Here is a 24,151-nt window from a genome sequence, read left to right on the forward strand (position 1 = left end):
ATCTCACAGATGGCGCTGTGGGTTAAACCACAGAGTCTAGGGCTTGCTGATCAGAAGATTGGCAGTTTGAATCCCTGCAACGGGGTGAGCTCCCATTGCTCGGTCCCAGCTCCTGCCAACCTAGCAGTTCGAAAGCACATCAAAGTGCAAGTAGATAAATAGGTACCGCTCCGGCGGGAAGGTAAACGGCGTTTCCGTGCGCTGCTCTGGTTCGCCAGAAGCAGCTTTGTCATGCTGGCGGACAAACGCCGGCTCCCTCGGCCTATAGAGCAAGATGAGCGCCGCAACCCCAGAGTCGGACACGACTGGACCTGATGGTCAGGGGCCCCTTTACCTTTACCTTTTTATATCTCACAGAATCTGCCAGCACTTTCTTTGATTATGAAACGTAGTGTTGCAAAGAAAAAGCAGAGCGGATCTCAAAATCACTTTAGAGAATTAGGATCCTGTTCAATATGAGAATACAGCAGCTAAACATCAACCACTAAATTCAGAGTATATTTCAATTTGCAGTTAATTTTCTGATTGCATTTTAAAGGGGGTGGGGGGGACTTCGGATATGGAGTTCCATAATTCTATACAGAAGAGAAGCAAGTTTATTCTATAAAGCATGGTCACTAAATATAAAATGAAATATAATAATAAGTAGTACTAGAGGCTGGACTCCTGCTTGTTGTTACATTTTTACCATCCATTTTGTTATGTATTTTTCTTCTTTAGATCCTTTTGCTATTGATAGCCACCTTCAATATTTTTGCGACAGAAAGGAAGAACATAGTCTGCATTAATATCAGATATATACCGTAGTTTGGACCTCACATTAAGACTTTATTTGAACTTTTGCATCAGACAAAGCACATCCTTATACAACCGCTTTGGTGCATCAAGACCCCAGATAAAATCTGAATGTTGCCAATCAGGAATATTCTTATAGAAAACTAAATGATGGATTCGAGGGAGCAGCTGTTCAATAGCCTCTGTGGTTACAACAATGTCATGTCCACCACTCCACATAGCAGTTGGCACAGTAATATCTTCTATCTTATAAAATGGGGGTGCACTCTGTTGAGGAAAAGGATCAGAAACATGAAAATGAAAATGAGGTTCACCTTTCACATCTTTCCCTCATTTTTAAGACATCATTTGGGTCTTCAAATGTATTGGATGTCTAACATCTGTCCCTTGTACATCATTCTTTAACTGTCTGTTCAGTACCTAATTCTGTTCTCTGGACCAGCAAAATTAATTTTATTAAAGATTTAAGTTGGAATCGTATAGTCATTTACATAGCACTAAATCCTGGTAGGCTTACTTTTTAGTAAAGATAAAGGTAAAGGGACCCCTGACTATTAGGTCCAGTAGTGACCGACTCTGGGGTTGTGTGTCGAGGCTTACCAGAAATTACCTTAAATAACTCACAACTGACACCAGAATTATGGTTTGGTTTTTGGCAATTAATTTAGGGCCACAACTTTATTTAATTACACCAAATTTTAATCCGAGTGTTGGCTTAGGCTTTTGGTTATCCACTCATCCTTCCTAAGAAGGACTATCCCCATCTGTCCACTTAGGACAGGACTCATTTCAGCTGTCCCCTTCGGACAGGACTCACCTCATCTGCCCAGTTGGGGCAGGACTCACTTCAGCTGTCACCATGGGACAGGACTCACCACTGTCCGCTCGGACAGTACCTGGGAGAGGAGGTGGCTGAGCCCAGTCATTCCCTCCTATCATTTCCCAAGAATGTTCCCCAAGGCTCTTACTCTTATAATTGGGCCCACCATCCCCGCCAATGGCGGGATGGTAAGGACAAGAGCGTAAGCCCCGAGATTCCTTTAACGGAATACTTCTATATGGAGCAAACAGAGGTGGGGGGTAGGCATCTGGGTGCCACACCCCTCTACCAACCGATTAACCAACCAAAAGCCTGACCGCCAACCTAACAAGTTGTGACAATTTGCTAGCGCAGTAGGCGAAAACCAAAGGCAAAGCCAATCAGCCAATTGGAAAAATTCCTACTGGCCCCTGAATACAGGCGGCCCCGAAGGCAATAGCAATGTCGTGCTAACCTGCAAGAAAAAAGGGCGGGTGGGAGGGGATTCAAACGCTAAGGCAAAATGTGACTGCAAAATGGAGGGCAAGACCTTAAAAGGGGACCCTTCAACCAATCAGAACTCAGGGATTTACATACCCACGCCCCCATTACTCAGCATGACCTGTGGCCTAGGCCAGAACCCAAACCCTAAAGTTAATTTCCTAACAGCCCTACCACAATCTGCTTTATATTGGATGATATAAAGCGCTTTGCAGCGCTCATCTTGCTTTATTGGCCGAGGGAGCCGGCGTACAGCTTCCAGGTCATGTGGCCAGCATGACAAAGCCGCTTCTGGCGAACCAGAGCAGCACATGGAAACGCCGTTTACCTTCCCGCCGGAGTGGTACCTATTTAACTACTTGCACTATTACGTGCTTTTGAACTGCTAGGTTGGCAGGAGCTGGGACCAAGCAACGGGAGCTCATCCCGTCGTGGGGATTCGAACCGCCGACCTTCTGATCGGCAAGCCCTAGGCTCTGTGGTTTAACCCACAGCGCCAGATAATTGATCATAAATACAAGGCATACAGACCAAATGCAGTGTCTACAGTCATTGTATAGGTCTCCCATATTCCCAAAAGTGAAAATCCGGACAAAGTTGTTGGGGATTTATAAAGCATTAAAAAATAAATTGCCCTAGTTGCTATTCAGCTGGGTTTTCCCTGACATTTTGCCGATTCAGGAAAAATCCACCCAAACGCCACTTTGACAGTCCAATTCCCAGATGTATCCGAGAAAACTCCGACGTATGGATGCATATATGCAGTTAGTGACATTACTAAGACTTTATTTGTACCTTTTTTATAAGATGAAATATAATGGAATAGTTTCTTCAGAGCATCGAAGAAAATCCATAAAAATCTGAATGCTGACACTCAGGAATATACTTGTAGAAAACTTAATCGGAGATCTGAGGAAGGAACGGCCCCACGTCCTTTATGTTTTGTATGCTATCCTGCCCACCATACCACAAAGTGGTTGGCATAACCATGTCTTCAATTTTATATAATGGAGGAGTGGTCTGTTGATGAGAAGATTGGAATGATAAAAAATGGATTTCCTCTACCAGTCTTAAATTTTTACATGTTTTTTTTAACCTTCTGATGGTTCATATGTGTCACAACTGCTTAACTGCTTCTATATTCCTGCTTCTATAAACAAAATAAAAGTTTTGAAACCACACACACACACACACACACACACACACACACACCTTCTCAAACACACATATGCTGAGCATGTGTGGTTTCATATTATAAAATGGCCTTAACACATAGAGCCATCATGACTACAGGAATAAAACTACGGTACATTCACGTGGGAATAAGCAACATTCTGCTGTTAATTTTTTTTTAAAAAAACCTTTTAAAGTAAAAATAAAAAACTAAGCATCGGTAACCACCATAAAAATTTTTTTAAGGAAGGTGACTGAGTCTGGAGATGTGGGAATTCCTACTTCTGGTACTGGGAAATGGGGTCTGCAACACCTCATGACTCAATCCATTGAAACAGTGTGGGCTTAGCTAAACTGTTTCCAATATATTTTTAAAAGGTACAATACAATTTCAACTTGCATTGGCAAGGTGTACTATTATTTACAATGGGATGGAAGTTTGCTTAAGTTTTACAGGATTGTACCTCATTACAGTAACATATAACGTTGTTGAATGTAAAACTGAAGAATGCAAGCTATTAAAATACAAGACTGAAGACAGGTCACCCAAAAATAAATTTTAAAGATACATGGAAGAAAATATTTTTAACTTACCTGTTCCTGTTCATCAGTAGTGACCAGATCTCAAATACACACTGCCTATATATACCTATATAGGTTATTATAGGTTTTAATAAACTTCAGATGATAAGATCAGTTTCATCATACACTGATACTACTGATACTACGTTACATCATATAGACACATTTTAAATATTGGAACACATATAGAGCAAGTAAAATGGTTAAGAAATAGCAAGAATTACACACCCAGCATATGACTAATGGCAAGGCAGGTCTGTATAAAGCATGAAATTGTATACAGTGATGCCTCGACTTGCGAATTTAATCCGTTCCGAAGGCACCTTCGTAAGTCAAAAAAATTGTAAGTCGAAAAACGCCATTGGGAACGCGATTTCCCATAGGAATGCATTGGAAACGAAAAAATTCGTGAGTCGAAGCAACCCTATCTAAAAATTCGTAAGTCAAAAAATCCCTATCTAAAACCGCCACGGTTTTTTCCGGATGTCGAGACATTCGTAAGCGCGCGGCCATTACCCCCATTCGTAAGTCGAAAAATCCGGTTGTCGAGTCATTTGTAAGTCGAGGTACCACTATATTGCACTTCATTCCATTAAAAAAATTGTAACCCAATATTTATTGTTCTATTAAGTGGTATAGAAATTGACCACATATGGAATAACTGCACACCTGGCATTAGAGGCAGCACAATTTAGTAGTTAGAGCAGGGTACTAACTTCCCTGTATGGGTTAGCTGCATATTCCTGCATTGCAGTGGCTTGGACTAGAATGGTCTTTGTTTTCTTCAACTATAAAATATGCTGGGAGATTGGGCTAGATGACCAGGGGCTTCTCTCGACTTTAACTATATTCTTAAGGAAAGTACAGAGAGTCAATCACTACGTTTGCAGTATGTTTTCATGGGTGTACATGGGTGTATGTGTGTGTGTACATGTGTGCAGGCATGTATGTATAGTGTTGGTTATGTGAGTTTGCTGCGAATTTATTATGCGGGTTTCTGTGCATTTTGAGGTTGGGCTAGATGACCCAGGGCCCCTTCCAACCTCAACGTGGTAATATTACAGTACGAGAGGATACTGATTTCTTAAGCTGTTTCTATACATAGGGATATAGCCATGCACACACATGCGGGTACACATATGTATTGTTTAGTTATGTTACTTACGCTGAAGGCATGGGAATTATGGTACACTTGTATCATATATGTAGATATATGCATATACATATTCTCATATATGTTATACGTAATTCACACACAGGGCCGGCGCGTCCATAAAGGCAAGCTAGGCAACGGCCTAGAGCGCCATAATCTGAGGGGCGCTGCCAGCCTGCCACCCACTTGCCTGCCCGCTCGCCGCTTTCCCTCTGCTTGCTGCTGGCTGCAGACACGCTTCCCTGCAATGCCCTGCAATGCCTGCAGGGGGTGCAGGGCCCCGCAGGCGGGGAGGTGGTGGAAACTGAGCGCGTGCGCGCCCAGCTCCTTCCCCTTCCTCACAACGAGCAGCAGCAGGGACGGCGCCGCCCGGCCGGCCGAGCGCCATGAGCCCAGGTGGGTTAGGTGTCCGGCTCCCCAACTCAGGAGAGGCCGCCACCGCCGCCGCAACGAGACGGAGTGCGAAGCAGGAGCGCGCGCACGCACACCCCGGCGGCTCGGTGGGCCTCAGCCTCGCTTGCGCTCGGGATGGGGCTGGCACGGCGCCTTCCGGCTGCGCCCCTCCTCCTGTGCCACTCCTGCTGCTCCTGCATAGAGTCCATGGGTGCCTTAGTGCCTTCCAGGTTAATGGATAGGACCTTCCCTACCAAGCAGAGAGGCACTACCTCACACAATTGATTAAGGGTGTCATGGAAAAGCAGCAATTCATTAACTTTTTATTTTTATTTTAGTGCCAAGGAGGGAGGAGAGGTGTTTGTGGGATTTTATGCCACAGCTGCCATAATAACTTGATTTATAAAGGTAAGCACCTTTATATGCATAGTCATATGCAGTTCGTCTTCTTGACACATGCAGGTGTAGGAGTGGATGTGCAAGGCAGATAGATGTATTGCTGCTGTAAATGGGCTGGATGAGAGCCAATAACCTGAAGCTTAATCCATACATGACTAAGGCAATTGTAAGGAGTGGTTCCTGAGTGAATGGAGTGGGTTTTGTCTGCTCTGGATTGGGTTACACTACCTCTGAATGACTTTTGGATCCAATACTGTTGCTCAAAGCTCAAGCCTTGCAGTGAGGTGCCTTCCACCAGGCACCCTGCATGGACAAGCGCAGTTTAAGATCTGTTGTCTAGGCTCTGGTTAGATTGCTGCAGTGCATTATATGTGGGGCTGCCTTTGAAGATGGTTTGGAAACTGCAGGTGGTGCAGAATTCAGTGGCCAAGTTGCTGACCAGGGAACAATGGTCTGAACATATAAAACCAATTATGGTATGATGGCTCTAGATACCAATTACCTTCTGGGCTCAATTTTTTTTCTATTTTCTATTTTTTCTATTTTCTATTTCTATTTTTTTTTAATTCCACTTTTATTTTTTCTAAAAAAAGGTCAACAACTCTGGGAAATTGGGGGGGGGGGGCAGAATGTGATTTCGCCTAGGGCGCAAAAACCCCCAGCACCGGCCCTGTTCACACACACTCTCACACACGATTTTGGAACAGCAATACCTTTGTGTAAGCACATGCATAGAATTTTTGAATAATATAGTTAATGTGTTTGTTCCTCCTCAACTAATGAGCTGCTTAATTTTCAAGTGTTGCACAGTCAATTGTGGAAAAAGTGTGGCCTGTTGGCATTGCCTTTTTATACTATGTCCTAGTTCAGTGGTGGCGAACCTATGGCACGCGTGCCAGAGAGGGCACTCAGAGCCCTCTTGTGGGCATGTACGCCGTTGCCCCAGCAGGGCCGTAGCTTCCAGGTTACAAACTCCGCTAACCCAGAAATAGTACCTCAGGTTAAGAACTTTACCTCAGGATGAGAACAGAAATGGTGCGGCGGCAGAGGGAGGCCCCATTAGCTAAAGTGGAACCTCAGGTTAAGAACAGATTCAGGTTAAGTACGGACCTCTGGAACAAATTAAGTTCTTAACCAGAGGTACCACTGGTGGAAAGATAATTTAATGAAGAGTGTAATGCAATAATGTTTATGAAGGGTTATTTATTACAACAGCAGTCATGAAGAAACGTTAAACACAGAAAAAATGAGATACACAGGTTAAATTGGCGTGTTGGCACTTTGTGGTAAATAAGTGGGTTTTGGGTTGCAGTTTGGGCACTCGGTCTCTAAAAGGTTCACCACCACTGCCCTAGTTGGTTTTGTTCCACAGTATGTGATCTCATCTCTTCTAGCACACGCCAGTACTTTAGTCCAACTAAGATCCAATTACAGTGGTACCTCTAGATACACACACCTCTGGTTGCGTATCTTTCAGGATGTGAATGCGGCAAACCCAGAAGTATTTTTCTGGGTTTTGCTGTGCGCGCATGCGCAGAAGTGCTCTATGTGCTGTGCGCATGCACAGAAGCACTAAACTGCACCACGCACATGCGCAGAAGCGGCACCTCTGGTTGCTAATTTCTCAGGATGCACCTGGAGCTCCAGAATGGATCCCGTTCGCAGCCGGAGGTACCACTGTATATGGAGAGCCTCCGCTTCTTAATGGCGGCATTGGAGAGTTATCGGCAGGCCTCCTCGCCCACCCCTATTCCATGCTGGAGCAAGAGCCAGGTACCGAGATGAACTGTAAGTGAAGCCCATTCCCCCCCCATCCTGGGGGGGTGGGGGTGGGTGTGCAATGATAATTGCCCTCAATCATCCTTTTCCCCCCCCTTCGCCAATGATGTTCCGCTGTCATGGGGTCTGCCTCCATTAAGGCAGAGTGGAACCGGAAGCCAACACGCCTTTCTCTCTAGCTCCCTCCCCAGTTTCTCTTGTAGCTATGTTACCTCTTTTGCACATATACCCCAAAAGGGAGACGGCAAAATACTTGGAGGGGGATTGTTGTTGTTGTTGTTTAGTCGTTTAGTCGTGTCTGACTCTTCGTGACCCCATGGACCAGAGCACGCCAGGCACTCCTGTCTTGCACTGCCTCCCGCAGTTTGGTCAAACTCATGTTCGTAGCTTCTCGGAGGGGGATTTCATGAAGGTTTTTGTATTCCAGCGGAAGGTAATCCAATTCTGACTAACCCACCCAACCAGAACTCAGTGAGGGAAATGTCACATATTGCTCAGGTTTGGCTATCAGGACCATGAGCCCCCATAGGGCGGCTGTGTCTTATTTTAGCAAATGTTTTAAACTGCCTGACCCCTGTAATACCTTCCACATGAAAGAAGCTAATCGCTGGCTGGCATTTTGTACACCCAGATTTGCCAGACACACAAGGAAGCCTATTACTGCTGAGAGTTTGAGGCTGATCTGGGGCAAGTTGGACAGTGTTTGTTGGTCCAGTTTTGAGGTCCAGTTATTCCGAGCTGCATATTCTTTGGTCTTTTGAGGGTCCCTTCGTATTGGTAAGGAATTACATGATTTACTGCAGAACAGAAGCAAATTTATTCTATAATGCATGGTTACACATTATAATATAAATATATATATATATTAGTAGTAGTAGTAGTAGTAGTGCTAGAAGCTGTACCCCTGCTTGTTGTTATATTTTTACCATCAGTTTTGTTGTGTGTTTTTCTTCCTTAGATCCTTTTGTTATTGCTAGCCAACCTTTAATATTATTTGAGACAGAAAGGAAGAACATAAGTACAGAAAAAAATCAATGTAAAACTTTTTAAATATATAGTTTGCCCCTCATATTAAGACATTATTTGGACTTTTGCATCAGAGAAAGCACATCCTTAAACAACTGGTCTGGTGCATCAAGACCCCAGATAAAATCTGAATGTTGCCAATCAGGAATATTCTTATAGAAAACTAAATGAGGGATTCGAGGGAGCAGCCGTTCAATAGACTTTTTGGTTACAAGAATGTCATTCCCACCACTCCACACAGCTGTTGGTACAATAACATCTTCTATCTTATAAAATGGGGGCGTACTCTGTTGATAAAAAGAACAGAAATATGAAAATTAGGTTCACTTTTATTTATTTTCCTCTTTTTAAAGACATATTTTGGATCTTCAAATATATTGAACGTCTAACATATCTCCTTTGAAAATCATTCTTTAACTGTCTATTCAGTATCCAACTCCTTACTCTGGACCAGTAAGAATAGCAAAAGCAATAAGAGTCCTCATGGCTCATGAGGAGGACTTGCTCTTCAGGACAGAGGGAGGGTCTCCTTGTGAGCCTGAGGGGCAGTAGGGCTTTGATGATGTTGCTCAGCCTCCCCCCCCAACAGCTGACAGGTGGAGTAACATAGCAGAGGCAGCCACTTCCGCACATATCAGCGGAGCAGCCTCAGCTAAGCCCCACTACACATCCGGCCCGGAAGGAGGCTCTCAATGCATCCCAAAAGGCAAAATCTAGAGGGGAGTGGTAGCTCACTGGTAGAGCATCTGGTTTGTGTGTAGAAGGTCACAGGTCCCTCAGGTTCTCTAGCAGGGCTTGGAATCAGAGCTGTTGCCAATCAGTATAGACAGATACATGGATCAATAGTCTGACTTGGGATAAGGCATTTTCTATGCTCCTACTCATTAAATGCATGCACTTTCATAGATAAACCCATAATTACAACCAGTTCTGTGTCATTGGTGTTATATAATTACTTTGGGAAAGAGTGAGATAAGAACTCGGAAATCACAACACAGTTCACATTAAATGTTTAACCTACCGCCAAAATCTCTCATCAGAATCCAAAACACTTACCATGTTGTAGACAGCTTCGTTCTTTGATCCATAATCGAAATACTTAAATTGGATGGTTTTAGCAACCTAGGAAGATGGAAAACACTTATACACAATTTGAAATTTGTTTGCATGTTCAAAATACAAAATCTTATTGAAAGATGGAAAACACAATAAAAAATTCAAACTCTAGGGATCTCGGTTATCAGAATTCCCACCCATCCACCCTGGCCAATGATAGGACCAAAAGCTCTGGTTAAAACAGTGGTGACTCTAGAAAGTCAGGTATTAACATTTGTGAGAAAATATTAAAGAACTGAGCTTGGCCTCTCAAGATGGAGGGGGTTCAGCCCCATTCCCACATATGTTGGTGAAAGAACATAAGAAAGAATTATAATGTCAAAATTAAATATTCAGGAATATGTACATTCCTTGAAAGAGCCATAGATCAGTGCCTTGCACTCAGAGGGTTCTGGATTCAATTCCTGGCAACTCCAGGTAGGGCTGGAAGATAGTACAGTTTGGAACCCTGGACAGCTGCTCCCAGTTGCAGTAGACAATACTGAAGTGAAAGGAGCAACGGTCAGATTCAGTAAAGGGCAGCTTCCTGTGTTCCTCCCACGAAATTCGAAGAGTTGTTACAGCTCATGTTTGAATATTGAAGTATCTAGAATATAACTTTTGAGTGGTCTGGTAATCTTGAAAACTACACTTTTATAAAATGAAATGGAAACCTTAGTACGAAAACACAAGCATGAGAAACTAAATAGGCAAGTCGAAACGTCAGACTTTTGATTCCCATGCTGAGAAGGTATTTGTTAGAATGTACCTGACTCCAATGTACTAATGTTTTTCCAGAAGCAAAATCGGGGTAAATTCCAGCATACACATCTGCTCGACTCTGGAAGAATGATAGGAAAGAAAATGCTTTTTATAACCACATTCTTGAAGGGTTTTCAATTAACACCCACATTCACAAGGTCATGGCATTCAAGGCAGTACAGCATACAGACACTTGCATGCTGCACAAGGAAGCAGCTTTCTGATGAAAAGATGTCTGGGTACCTAGATAGGAACTCCCAAGCTGTGAGTCCAGCTGATAAAGAGCCATAAGAAGGAAGAACAGGGGCCTTGAAGTTGCCTCTCAACAGGGAGGACCTGGACAGCACATGGCTCAGGCAGAGAGGTCACCTGGTCACAGCCTGCCCTACAGTAGTAATTCCTTCTAACTTTGGATCTGGAAATTAGCATAATCAATAAAAATATGCAACTCTGAGACTTCTTGGATTTTTGAAGTGTAGTACATTTCCTCCTCTACGGCAACACATAAGTAACCAACTACCAACTCGATGTGAAGTCAAATTTGAAAATAATTGTTTGCATTATTAATAATAATTAATTAGATTATTAATAAATAATTGGATAATTATTAAATTATCTAATTAGACTATAATTTGTTTTCCACCTGTTTTTAGAGGGAATTTACGTAATTATTGTCTGATTTTATACTAATGTTATATAGCTGATGTTAGCTGCCCTGAGCCTGACTTCGGCCGGGGAGGGCGGGATATAAATAAAAGTTGTTGTTGTTGTTGTTGTTGTTGTTGTTGTTGTTGTTGTTGTTGTTAAATTAGATTAACATATATTAAAAGAGGCCTCTAGAATTTCACCATGGAAGTACTGTATAAAGGAACTCAAAATTATGGCAAATACTATATTTTGTTTGATTGATTTTCCTTTGTTGTTTTGTATATGTACACAGCAAGATCGTTCAAAAAGAAATACATGAATAAATGATAGAGAATAAAACTACCTACCACATTTAGGTTTTTCTCATTGTTTCCTTGAATCAAGGACATGATCTGGAGACAAATTTTGTCAATCCCTGGATAGCTGCACAACTTGGCATTGTTGGCTTTTAGTTTGTTAAAGAAAAAGCATAGTTCTTTATTGCCGCATGTAAGCTGTAAAAACAAAATAAAAAATCTGAAGCATTACTAAATAATCATCCTTTCTTGGAAGGAAACATTGAGGTTCCTGTTAGGAATAGATCTCCTTTATGTTACAGTTATATACCACTTTTCTTCAAGCATGCTCAAGATGATATGCCTGGGCTTTCTAGGCAATTTTGCCTCCAGGTCCTGATGTAGGCCTGGCTCTGGATAGCTGAAGAGACATTTCTAAGGGGGTGCAATCCAGCCACCTCCTTCCCACACAACTTCTCATGTGTTAAGATTGGCAGATGGGGCCTTCTTGATAATTCCTAAAAAGTTTGGGAGTAGTGGCCTAGCAAAGGGCATTCTCAATAGTGAACAGTAAGATGAATAACAGAGTATTTGGCAGAAGATGAACAGCAGCAGAATGCAAATGGTGCTGGTTGTGACGCATGCAGGTTGGAATGTCAATCATTCCTTTCTAGCGTCCCTGACTGTGACAGAGTCTTCATCCTGTCTGGGAGCAGCCACCAATAAGCACTGTGGAAGGATGTGTGGATCCAGAATTGGCCTCCAGAGTCACTTAGGGACTCACTGTTAAGACCATGTTCTTGGAAGGCAATCTTACTCTGCTAAAGATCGCCAAATAATAATAATAATAATAATAATAATAATAATAATAATTTCCATTAACCATTTCTCTTTGCCTATAGACACTTTTATATGAAATGCTTCCAGTGTTGAGATCCATGAGGGTATCTTAATATGTTGTTGTTGTTTAGTCGTTTAGTCGTGTCCGACTCTTCGTGACCCCATGGACCAGAGCACGCCAGGCACTCCTGTCTTGCACTGCCTCCCGCAGTTTGGTCAAACTCATGTTCGTAGCTTCGAGAACAATCTTAATATATAACTTATATTTATATATATTCCAGATTCTCAATATAATATGTTTGATGAAATTGTTTTTAAAGTCCACGGTGGCTCTGACCCCATCATACCACAAATGTCCATGTGATCCAAACCTTGTAATTCTTCAATCTCACACTCAACACTGAGATAAAGAAAAAAAGTGGATTGCAGGAAGGCTAACTCTCCATAAAGATGCAAAATAAAAATATATATTAAAATTATGAGTCTTGAGTAATACCTACTCTTATCAATTCTTGAGGGAGACGTAGAATTAAAGAAAAGAGTCCCTTGCAGCCTTCCAATGTGTAGGGAGGAGCCAGGCCCATGAAGAGTTTAACCTTTTGAGCAAGCTGTGGCATGGTTGAAAAGGCAATAAAACCTGGGAAAAGGAAACAATTCTAAACATAGCACTTGCAGACAAACAAACAAACAAATAAGAGATTCAAAAAAAACCTGTGGCTCTCCAGGTGTTGCTGGACCTGGCGCCCATCAGCCATGCTTGCTGGGGCTGATGGAAGCTGGAGTTCCAAAATCTGCAAGGTCAAAAGGTTCCCATCTCTCTTCTTTTGAAATGCCTGTCATTCAACGAATTTATTTGCACCACAAACGGACATTCTTCATGGCCGTGGAACTGATAACAGCTGTATATGCTGCCTGATCCTGTATACTGAAGTCCTGAAAAGACTTTCTCATGGAACGTATGTGAACTCTGCTTTTTTCTGTTTCTTTTTAAAAGCTATGTTTTAACCTGTCTTTTTCTTTTCTGAACTAGTCTTCCCAATAGTCCTGAGACTGGACCACATCCCCAGTAAGTCCCTGATAATGCAAGAAGACAAGAAAATAAAAGGTATTTCATTCTTTTCTTCTTAACTTACCCAATGTACCTCCCTGGGAATGGCCAATATAATACAAGCTTTTTTGTTTAGTTTTCTGCAGAATAAAGTTTATGGTTGCTGGAATATCATAAATTGCCATTTCATGAAAGCTGAAAGACAAACACAGAATATAGGTGAACTTTGCCTGTCTGCAATTGCATACAATTGTGGACATTAATGTATAAATACAAAAGGTACCATATTAGGTATGATAACCTTACATTGTAAATTTATTGTCCCATGGAAAGAGTAAGGAGAGAAAGAGTAAATATATATTTATGATTTATTCAAATATTTATATCTTAAACTAGTCCGGATAGGTTCTCAAATATGTACATTGCCCACATGTTAAAGGATAATCTTAAAGAATTATATTAAATTATTAAATTAAATATTAAATTATATGAAATCGCTCAACTGTGTTAAAATTAAATGGTAATTCAGAAGGCCCTTTACACAGTCTAAAAGGTGTACATCTTGGAACATCTGGGCAAAATGGTGTGTCTTCATAATATGTCTGGAGGAACTAACAGATCTGTACAAGAGCAGGCCATTTATCAGGTAATCTAAATGCCAAATTGTTCAGGGTCTTATATGCTATTTGTTTTAGGACTGGCCTAAGATATTCTGGCACTGGAGGTGAACCCCAAAATTGGAGAACTTCATTCCAGGGAGGAAGCAGTGAGTGAAGATCTACACCAGGGACAAGGTGGCAATAAATGTCTTCAATTATGACCAAGTAGAGAATGAAGATCTACATCAGGAACGATGCACAGAATCACACTGATGATGCTTTACATACGGAAGGGGAAAGGGCATTCCACAGTGCAGAGGCAAGAGCAGGAAATGTTTTTAGGGGGTCACTACCTTCTGATGCTATGTGGAGTGCGGTGCCATGATTAAATTTGCCAAAATTAAAATTCTCCTCTGGCTGGCTTCCAGCAAAATATAAAAACATAACAAAACATCAATAATTAAAAACTTCCCAATACAGAGCTTCCTTCAGATAAAATAAATGAAACTGATTTAGATAAAAACAAAACCAGAAGAATAAAAGGGGGGGGGAGCAGAGTCCTCTCTCAAACATAGCTCTTAACCCTTGTCTCACGCAGAAAGTAGTGGATTCCCTTTCTTTCTTTCCCCCAGTCTCTCAACCTGGGAGGCCGTCCCTGCCCTGCCTCTCACCCACAGTCCACTTTCATGTGTGTATAATCCCAGAACAGAGAACACCAAAGGAAAACAAAAGAAAAAGAGAGAGAAGAAAGAATATAAAATGAAGGAATGTGTATAAGGAATGATTAAGGACTCAAGGTGGATGCTTACAGTCTGGGGCTGGATATAAACACATCTACTATTTATAATGAGTTTTAAAAAATGTTTAAGATTTCATTCCCTAAAAAAACGGAGGCATTCCTACTAGGACTTATGACACCAGAAATTTAAAAGGAACACAGACTACTATTCATGTACACCTCAACTGCAGCAAGGATCTTAATAGCAAGAAAAGTGAAAAGTGAAACCACCCCCTCAAAAATCGAATGACAAGCCAAATTGATAAGCAAATCAAGGAGAACGGGGACAGTGAGAGGAAATTCAACACAAGAAGTAAACAAGGAATGGTTAATGATTAAGGAAAATCTCAAAGGGTATTGTGATAATAAAAGTTATCTGGCAGATATTGAATGAGCCATGTAATATAAAGTATATGTTAGATAAAGTTAAATTAAGTTAACGAAAAACAACTTCACCATAGCTGTCAAGTTTTCCCTTTTCTCGCAAGAAAGCCTATTCAGCATAAGGGAATTTCCCTTTAAAAAAGAGCGAACTTGACAGCTATGAACTTCACGCAACTGTGTAATCAATAGTTTAATTGTAAATCAGTACAACAGGTATAGTCGGAAGTTTCTTTTCTCTGCTGATTCCAATATTGGATTTCATCATGTCTCTGCTTTTATTCACACCTTCATTCTCTTCTCTTCTCTTTGTTTCTTTTTCTTCTTTTCTTTCTTTTTTTCTTTTTGCTCTTTTCTTTTTATATATATTTATATTCTTTATAATCCTTATAACATAGTGAATGTTATTTTGTCAGGATTGTATGTATTTTAAGAAATTGTTTGTTTAATAAAATTTTCAATAATGAGATAAAAATAAACACATCTATGAAGCATTGCACTTAAACGCATTGTAAAATCATACAGGGAAATCCAGTTGGGAACGACAGAACTCCACGGTGCCATCTGGTGTCACAGTGTTATATCGCATATAAAAGGTAAAGGGACCCCTGACCATTAGGTCCAGTCATGACCGACTCTGGGGTTGCGCGCTCATCTCGCATTATTGGCCAAAGGAGCCGGCGTACAGCTTCCAGGTCATGTGGCCAGCATGACAAAGCCACTTCTGGCGAACCAGAGCAGCACACGGAAACGCCGTTTACCTTCCCGCTGTAGCGGTTCCTATTTATCTACTTGCATTTTGATGTGCTTTCGAACTGCTAGGTTGGCAGGAGCTGGGACCGAGCAACAGGAGCTCACCCCGTTGCAGGGATTCGAACCGCTGACCTTCTGATCAGCAAGCCCTAGGCTCAGTGGTTTAACCCACAGCGCCACCTGGGTCCCTTATATTGCATATACAATGCATTTAAAATGCTTTTTCTTTACCAATCTAGCTGAGTCCTGGGAAAGTTCTCAGGAAAAGCATCCCTTCCATCCAAGCAACAATAGTCCCTTGTACCTACCTGAAATTCCAAAATTCTTCTTGGTCTGCTGAGAAGTGCTGGTGTCTTCTAGACCAGGAGGTCCCCCTGTTATTTATTATCCAGACATCATAACCAGCATCTGCTAGAACAAATCCCAGACTATTGCTGGGAAGATTTGAAATCCAGCACCTGCCTTCACAAATGGCACCAGGTACCAATAACACAACTGACTTTGGCCCTGGAAAACAAAGACAACATTAGATAGAGAATGGGCACTCACAGAGCACCAAAATTTCCCACTAGTATCTAGCCCAAGGCCAAGCAGAGTAGGGTGCAGGGGGTACAAAGGAGGTGAGCCAGAGGTTTCCTAGGGCCTCAGAAAATGTTTTCATAGATTGTGTGAAGACTTAGCAACGATGTTTTGTGTAAGCCAGGGGTCAGCAAACTTTTTCAGCAGGGGGCCGGTCCACTGTCCCTCAGACCTTGTGGGGGGCCAGACTATAGTTTGGAAAAAAAAATAACGAATTCCTATGCCCCACAAATAACCCAGAGATGCATTTTAAATAAAAGGACACATTCTACTCATGTAAAAACATGCTGATTCCCAGATCATCCGTGGGCCGGATTTAGAAGGCGATTGGGCCGCATCCGACCCCCGGGCCTTAGTTTGGGGACCCCTGGTGTAAGCCTATATAAAACACCGTGAGACTTCTTTCCCCACCCACTTCCACTTCTGCCAACATGTCACCACCTACTTTTCCCAGGCAATCCAGAGAGGCGGTGCTGAAGTATTGGCAAAAGTTAGCCGAAGTAGGTGAGGTGAGAAGGTGGGCGGGTCTTGCCTCTCCTGTGGGTGGCACACTGTGCCTCTGAGGTGACTGCCGTCTGCCACTGAAGACTGGCCACAACTGCTGAGGCTATTTCTGAACAACTCTCCTAAGAATCAGGAGATACTTAATATTTGCATTGATTTTCAAAAAGGCATTTAAAAAGCCACTCAACCAAACTCCACGCCACTTAAGATACTTCATAGTGTTCTGCTATGAATAGAAGAATTATTCTAACTGTTGATAATTTGGAACTATTGGTTAACCTGGGAAACCTTGTTGCGCAGGTATAACGGAGCACAACTCAAGTAATTTCACCCAACTTGCAACAATTTCTACCCTTATTTATAATATTGCTTCGAAATAAAGTTGAATAAAAGAAAAAATACTGAAGTCAGGGTAACATTTTTAAAGTTGGACATCAGTTATGGCATGTGGCATTTTATTGCATTTACTACTAAATTTCAAAATTACCTGTCTTCCCAGAACCGTTTATTCCATGTGGAATTCTGTTTGCCTGCAGGTAATAGCCATCCTCTGTCAGGACTGTATACTCTTCACTGGGATATTCCCAATACTGGATGATTTCAGGCTGTGAGTGGAGAGGGATGGAAATTAAAAAGCTTGATAAAAAAAAATATTCTGGGACAATTCTCAGAGCCAGGATCATTGTTCAATGACTTTACTAGCCCTACACCAGGAATGAGAAGCCTGTGGCTATAGCTGGGCTCCAGCTCCTATCAGTCCCAGGTAACATGGCCAATGGTCAAGGATGATGGGAGTTGTAGTCCAACAACATCTGGAGGGCCTTAGGTTCCCCATGCCTCCCCTAAACTCTTATAATGTACACATGATTGTATGTAAGTTTGCCCAAAACACATCCTTTTTTTGCCCAATAAAATGAATTTTTGGTATGCTATTTTCGATCGTATATGCATTTTAAAAAAAAACACTTTACCCTGGTATATTCATTTCCATTTCCATTACTTGGCTGGAGAACAGAACTGCAAAGTTTGGAGTAGTGCCAATTTTGAAGGATGGCTTTGTCTCGGTTTGCGTATTGTTCCAGAAAATGCAAATCATGTAGATTCAGCTTGAAAAGCAAAATGAATCAAATTTCTTCCCCCTTTCCCCCATAGCAGGTTCTCCCATTAAGGAGAGCATGGGTTGCGGAAGGGTTAACAAGACATCCCAGGGTGGGAGAGGTGGGTCAGTTTGGATAGCCACATGTGTGATTGGTGGGTGTGCTGTTGCTGGGGAAATTTGCGTGTAGCAAGTGATTGATTGACAGCCTTACCCTATATATGCTTAGAGAGCAGCTTTCAGTTCCACTTTTGCTGCTCGCAACAAATCTCCCCCCCCCTCTAATTTTAGGTGCTTTTTGCATTGACCTTGCTGCGCCTCTCATGGGGTCACCTGTTTTGGATCAGGGGCCTGGTAGGAATTTTGCCACTTGGCTGATTGGCTGGTGCCAGGTGGTTTTTGCCTACTACGCTGCAATAAGTCACAACTTGTAAGGTTGGCGGTTAGGCAATGGTTCAAATTGGATGGTGGAGGGGTACGGATTTGGTTGGGCCTGCCCCTCATGGTTGCTGCTGCCTTTAGGGGTATTCCTCTAAAGGAATCCTGGGGCTATACATGTAGTCCGCGTATCCCCGCCAGGGGCCAGGGCCAGGCATGAGCCTCGGGGAGCATCTGAGGGATGAGGTCAAGGGCGTGGACCCCTGCCCCGATCTCTCCCAGAGGGTGCTTACCTACTGGCTCCCCTACTAGGCTAGTGGGAGTCAGATCTGTCCCAGGCGGGGGACAGACGGCAAGAACCAATGCCTAAGCAACCAGTCGCATTCAGTTGTATTTAAATAAAGTTGTGGCCAAATTAATGCCCAAAACCTTTAAACTTAAAATATTGTGTGAGGTGTGAGTTATTGGGGGGATGTCTTAGTACCTCGGCACGCAACTGGGTATATTTGTGTAAAGTGTACATAACCACAGATTGATTGTGGTTTTCTCCTTTCCACAACAAAGAGAAAAAGGAAGTCTGTACTGATATGATGCAAAACACCAAGTATAGTATAGTATAGTATAGTATAGTATAGTATAGTATAGTATAGTATAGTATAGTATAGTATAGTATAGTATAGTATAGTATAGTATAGTATAGTAAGCCACCACAAAGAAATGTCTCACCATGAGAAATATAATGAATCTGCCGCCTAATGCTTCAGCTAATGCATGTGCAGCAAATGTCAACATTTACATCATGGAGCCAGGCTCCTAAAACTCTGCTCCAAGAAGGAGTTATCAAAGCTAACTATGCATTCTAGATCAGTTAATCTACCCAAGAGAGTATTGTTTCAAACACTATCAGAATTAATTTGCAGTTTGAAATAACCCTACCAAGCATGGAGTTTCTTCCTGGAAATGCATGTGCTCTTGAAAACTGTTTTAAAAATGAAATTATAAGGATCATGGTCCACTGTTTTCAAGGCCATCTGAATTATTAACTTACAATAGTCATAAATGATTGAGGATTCAGATGTCTTCTGCTTTTGAAATCTTCAGATGTCAGAGCCAGTTGGACTAAGCAGGCCACTCCCCAAAACAGCCACATCTTGGACCTGTGTATAAAACAGAACTACAGTGTCTCTAGTCTGAAAACATGCGTCCTTAACGAAAAAGATTTCAGGGGAGAAACTCAATATATTGAAGAAATATATTGAGGGGACCTGATGGTTGTTGAAAGGTGAGATAAAAGGGCTAGATGAACATTTGGCCTGATCCAGCAGTGTTCTTCTTATACTTGCAGCAGGGAGGACTGCTGTGGCGAACTTGTGGCATTACCCAAGAACAACACTGGTTGTTGTTGCTCAATGTGCTCCAATTGATTCCCAAGTACTGTCCCGAGGGATTTTGCTCCTTGAAGCTGAGCCAAAATGTCCTGACTCCCATCCCAAAACATGTCCTCAGATTCTCTTTCTTGTAAGTAAGGAAAATGTTGCTCTTCCTTAAGGGAGAGCAATGGTACAGATTAAGCACAAGGAAAAGAGCTATTTCAGTCTCAGAGTTCCCACAGGACAAAGGGTTGGCATGGGTTCAGGGCCAGTTACATTAAGCTCAAGACTGCTGAGTAGTTGTTTCAACCACTTCTCCATGCCCACTCATCCAGCTAAAAGCCAACCTGAGCGCAACCCTCACTAATGAGCCTGTGTGAACCTGCAGGCGTACGCGGTGTCCCTTCTCCTGATGTTCTAGGAGAGAGTGCTGTACCCACCTCCTCCCTACCCAGCCTGCTTGGCCTCTCCAGGTTGTGAGAATACTCTCTCTCCCTCTGGAAGGAACATAGCTGGAAGTCCTATCTCCACATACAGCCAGGTGGGGTTGAGGTGGGAGCAGCCTCCCTCTTTCATTCCTCCTCCTCATCTTCCTCCAGTATCTGCCATGCTAGAGCTAGACCCAACAGTGCCAAGTGATTCATATAGCATGCCCTCCTAATCCCAGTACTTTTTAAAAGTCTCTTGCTGCACCCTTCAGACACCAATTCTAGCTGGGATAGAGAGTTATCTCCCAGTTTAAAATATTGAGTCTGGAGATGCTGGGAATTCCTGTTCCCAGGACCACTGGCTCAGAAGGTGCTGTTGCTGACTGGGATACTGGGAAATGGGGTCTGCAACACCTCATTAAACTGTGTGTAACCTGTTTGCTTTGGTAATTTGTAAAACAGACCATTATTTACAATCGTATGCAAGTCTGCTAAAAAAAATATATTGATTGTACTTCAATACAGCAGTGTATAACATTGTTAAATGTTTTTGTTTCAATCATTGCCTATAATTGATAAGATGGATTGTTTTAAAGATCGGCAAAAGGTGCTCTCGAAATTTATATGGCAGGGGGAAAAACCCAGGATTAAATATAAGATTCTAACTGATAGTAAAGATAGAGGGGGTTTTTCCCTGCCGGACCTAAAGATATATTATGAAGCGGCTACATTTTGCTGGATGAAAGAATGGTTTATGTTGGAAAATACTGATGTATTAGATTTGGAAGGCTACGATAACGCATTTGGTTGGCATGCATATTTGTGGTATGATAAGGTGAAGGTTCACAAAGGCTTTAAGAACCATATAATCAGAAAATCATTGTATAATGTTTGGATTAGATATAAAGATCTGTTAGAAAGAAAAACACCTAAATGGATTTCACCTCTGGAGGCTAAAGCTCATAAAAGATTGAATACGGAAACCAGTTGGTTAAAATATAGGGATATGTTGATAGAAGAAGGAGACCAATTTAAGTCAAAAACATACGAACAGCTAAAGAATAAGTTTGATGATTGGCTCCAATATTATCAGATCAATGAAGTATATAAATTGGATAGGAAAATTGGCTTTCAATCAGAGAAGTCAAAGTTGGAAACAGAATTGTTAGAACCAAAAACAAAAATATTTTCCACAATGTATAAGTTAATGCTTGAGTGGCATACGAAAGATGAACAAACAAAGAATGTTATGATATTGTGGGCAAAGGATGTGGGACATAATATTTTGATGGAAGATTGGGAAAGATTATGGAAACAGAATTTGAAATTTACTGCGTGTAATCTATTAAGAGAAAATATAATGAAAATGATGTACAGATTGTATCTTACACCAGTTAAACTAGCTAAGATCTATCATAATCATGATAAGAAATGTTGGAAATGTAAGAAAGAGGAAGGATCTTTTAATCATATGTGGTGGACTTGGCCACTAGTAAGGGATTTCTGGGAAAAGATTTATAACGAACTAAAGAGAGTGTTGAAAAATACATTTATTAAGAAACCAGAATCCTTTCTATTGGGTATAGTTGGAAAAGAGATTCCCAAGAAAAACGTAAAAAAAATTCTGTATGCTACAATGGCAGCAAGAGTATTATTAACCAAGAACTGGAAGACCAAAGAATTACCAACAGTGGAAAATTGGCAAATGAAAATGATGGCTGAGATGACTGGGAGACTACGCGACCGGGGAGAAGAAGCGACAGAAGAAGAGTGGAAAGACTTTAAAGTTTATGTAAAAAAATATGGTAAATTTGTATATTGAGATTAGATTTAGAAGTTTATAGAAACTGCGGGTTTGAGAATTATGTTAAATAAATTGTTGTATGAGAGATCTGAAATTGGAAGGAGTTTTAAATAATGAATTGGAAATTGCTAAAGATGAATGAGAAATGAACCGCAGATAGAGGGAACTCGAGGAAGTCCCCATTTACAATGTTAAAGGAAAAGGATTATGGTATTTTGATTTTTGTGTTTTTATTGTTATTTTTGTAATGTTATTTTTTCTTGTTATTTCTGTTTGTATTTGTTGTGGTTTTTTTGTAAAACCAATAAAAATTATATTATATAAAAAAGTACTGTTAAATGTACAGCTTAAGAAAGCAAGCTATTAAAATGCAAGACCAAAATTATGCCACCGAAAAATAAATTAAAAAGATGCATGGAAGAAACTATTTTTGCTTACCTGTTGCTGTGCATCAGTAGTGACCAGATCTCGAATAGACACAACAGAAGACCTTTGTGTCAGGGAGTGAGCAGAGGAGTGGTGGAGATGGCATCTGCATCCTGACCCTTCCAGGAAGGAGGATGTAGAAGGCAGTATCGATTTACAACAGGGCTTTGAGGGAGGTAGCAGCTCAGAGGCAGATGAGGAACACCTTGCTGATGGGAGAGATGGGAGATGGGAGAGGAGGAGGAACACCTTGCTGACATGTTATTAGAAAGCATTCCAGACCTTCAATTTCCGAGAACGCAGTGAGCCTTAAAAGTAGGAGAGCACGATCTCAAAGACAGAGGGCACTTAGCCGCAACCATACAACAGGTGATGATGATGACGAATGAGGAAGTGGGAGATAAGGGGGGGGGTCATGGGCATACCCAGCGAGGGGCAGGGGGGCAGCTGCCCCCCCTAAAGCAAAAAATTTTTTAAATGGCTATAAAGTGATGAAACGAGGAGACTAATATTTTTTTCCCCTGCAACAAGGCATGCACTCCTCCTCGCTTCTTTCCCCCACCCTCTCATTCACTCCTTATCTTTAAATCCGATCTTAATCCTTTCAGGCTTTAACTGCTAGCCTGTCCTGAGCAGTCGAAGTCCCCCCTGCTTTGATTTCTAGCCTCTCTTAGCCTTTTCCTCTTTCACTCTATCGCCCTATTTTTGTCTTCCGATCCAATTTCCCACCACCCGTTGCCTTTCCCATTCCTTCCCTTCTGACCTTCCCCTCCATCTCTTCCCCGACCCTTATCTTTTCCCATCGCTCTTGGCTAGATTGCGGGCTCCTTTTCCTTTGATTTTGTCTAAGAGCACCTGGCCCCACCCCCTCTCCCCTCCCTGCATTTTATCCTGTTCCGTGGAATGAAGAACGGAGTTTTTGCAGTGATATTTTGGTGAGCAAGTAACCCCCTTGCCCCTGAAAGTTAGGCGGCCCCCCAAACTGAAGTTTTAACCCTGCACCCCAATAAAATGGGTGGTGAAACAGGTCATTTCCCCTCTCTAAAAAAAGCCCACTGAACCCCACTAAAACGGGGTAGATCACCTCCAGTTTATAACTCTGCGAGTAGATCGCAGTCTCCTGGAAGTTGGCCACCCCTGCTCTAAATCATAGCCCGAGTTTCTCCTTGCTACTGGTATTTGCTGTACAACATTTGTTCATTGCCATTGTTTTGATTTGCTGGTTTTGGGGCTTGGTGTAAGTAAAAGGGGTGTTTGGTTGGCGTGGGGGCAAGCACCTGAAGGTCCTTAGCTCCCTGGTGGGAGCCGTTATAACATCTAATAATTGTGTTCTGTTCCCGGGGCAGCAGTTGGCGCAGTTCGCTGCGATCTGTGGCTATTTCTCTGTTCTAGAGGGAGGCGTTTGTATTATTGTTTGTGGTAGCCTAAATCGTTTGCTTTAAGAGTACATCGTAGTGCGTGGTCAGGCATTTTTTGCTCTGCTTATTTTAGGCAGGAATCGCCATAAGACATCCCCCTTGAGGAAAAGAAATATAAGACAGTGTCTTATATTCAGAGAAACACGGTATATATAATTTTCTTAAAAGTTTGGTTTCATTCGTCTTTTCTGTGCTGAAATGTCACAACCTGAACGACCATGGCTTGCCCCCCCCCCCCGGTTTTGATCCTGGGGAGGTGCAGATTAACTGAGGACAACACCATTATCCAAGAGGCTGGGTTCTATAGCCTCTCTCTGTTTCTTTGAAATGAAAAAGGACTGTAAGAAACTTTTCCTTGTCTTTATACTT

General features: G+C 41.9%; 1 protein-coding gene across 1 annotated transcript; it reads right to left on the minus strand.

The window, feature by feature from the left end:
- Nucleotides 1-7,687: 7,687 nt before the first annotated feature.
- LOC118096412 (lipase member M) lies at nucleotides 7,688-22,517 on the minus strand. The gene is made up of 10 exons (XM_035138223.1): nucleotides 22,377-22,517; nucleotides 19,385-19,493; nucleotides 17,350-17,467; nucleotides 16,088-16,286; nucleotides 13,354-13,463; nucleotides 12,721-12,857; nucleotides 11,453-11,599; nucleotides 10,465-10,536; nucleotides 9,657-9,722; nucleotides 7,688-8,887 (listed from the first exon to the last, which is right to left on the minus strand). The coding sequence occupies exons 1-10, from the start codon at nucleotides 22,388-22,390 to the stop codon at nucleotides 8,654-8,656; spliced, it is 1,206 nt and encodes a 401-aa protein (XP_034994114.1). The 5' UTR covers nucleotides 22,391-22,517; the 3' UTR covers nucleotides 7,688-8,653.
- Nucleotides 22,518-24,151: the final 1,634 nt, after the last annotated feature.

Source organism: Zootoca vivipara, chromosome 5 (genome assembly GCF_963506605.1).
Source record: "Zootoca vivipara chromosome 5, rZooViv1.1, whole genome shotgun sequence".
NCBI lineage: Eukaryota > Metazoa > Chordata > Lepidosauria > Squamata > Lacertidae > Zootoca > Zootoca vivipara.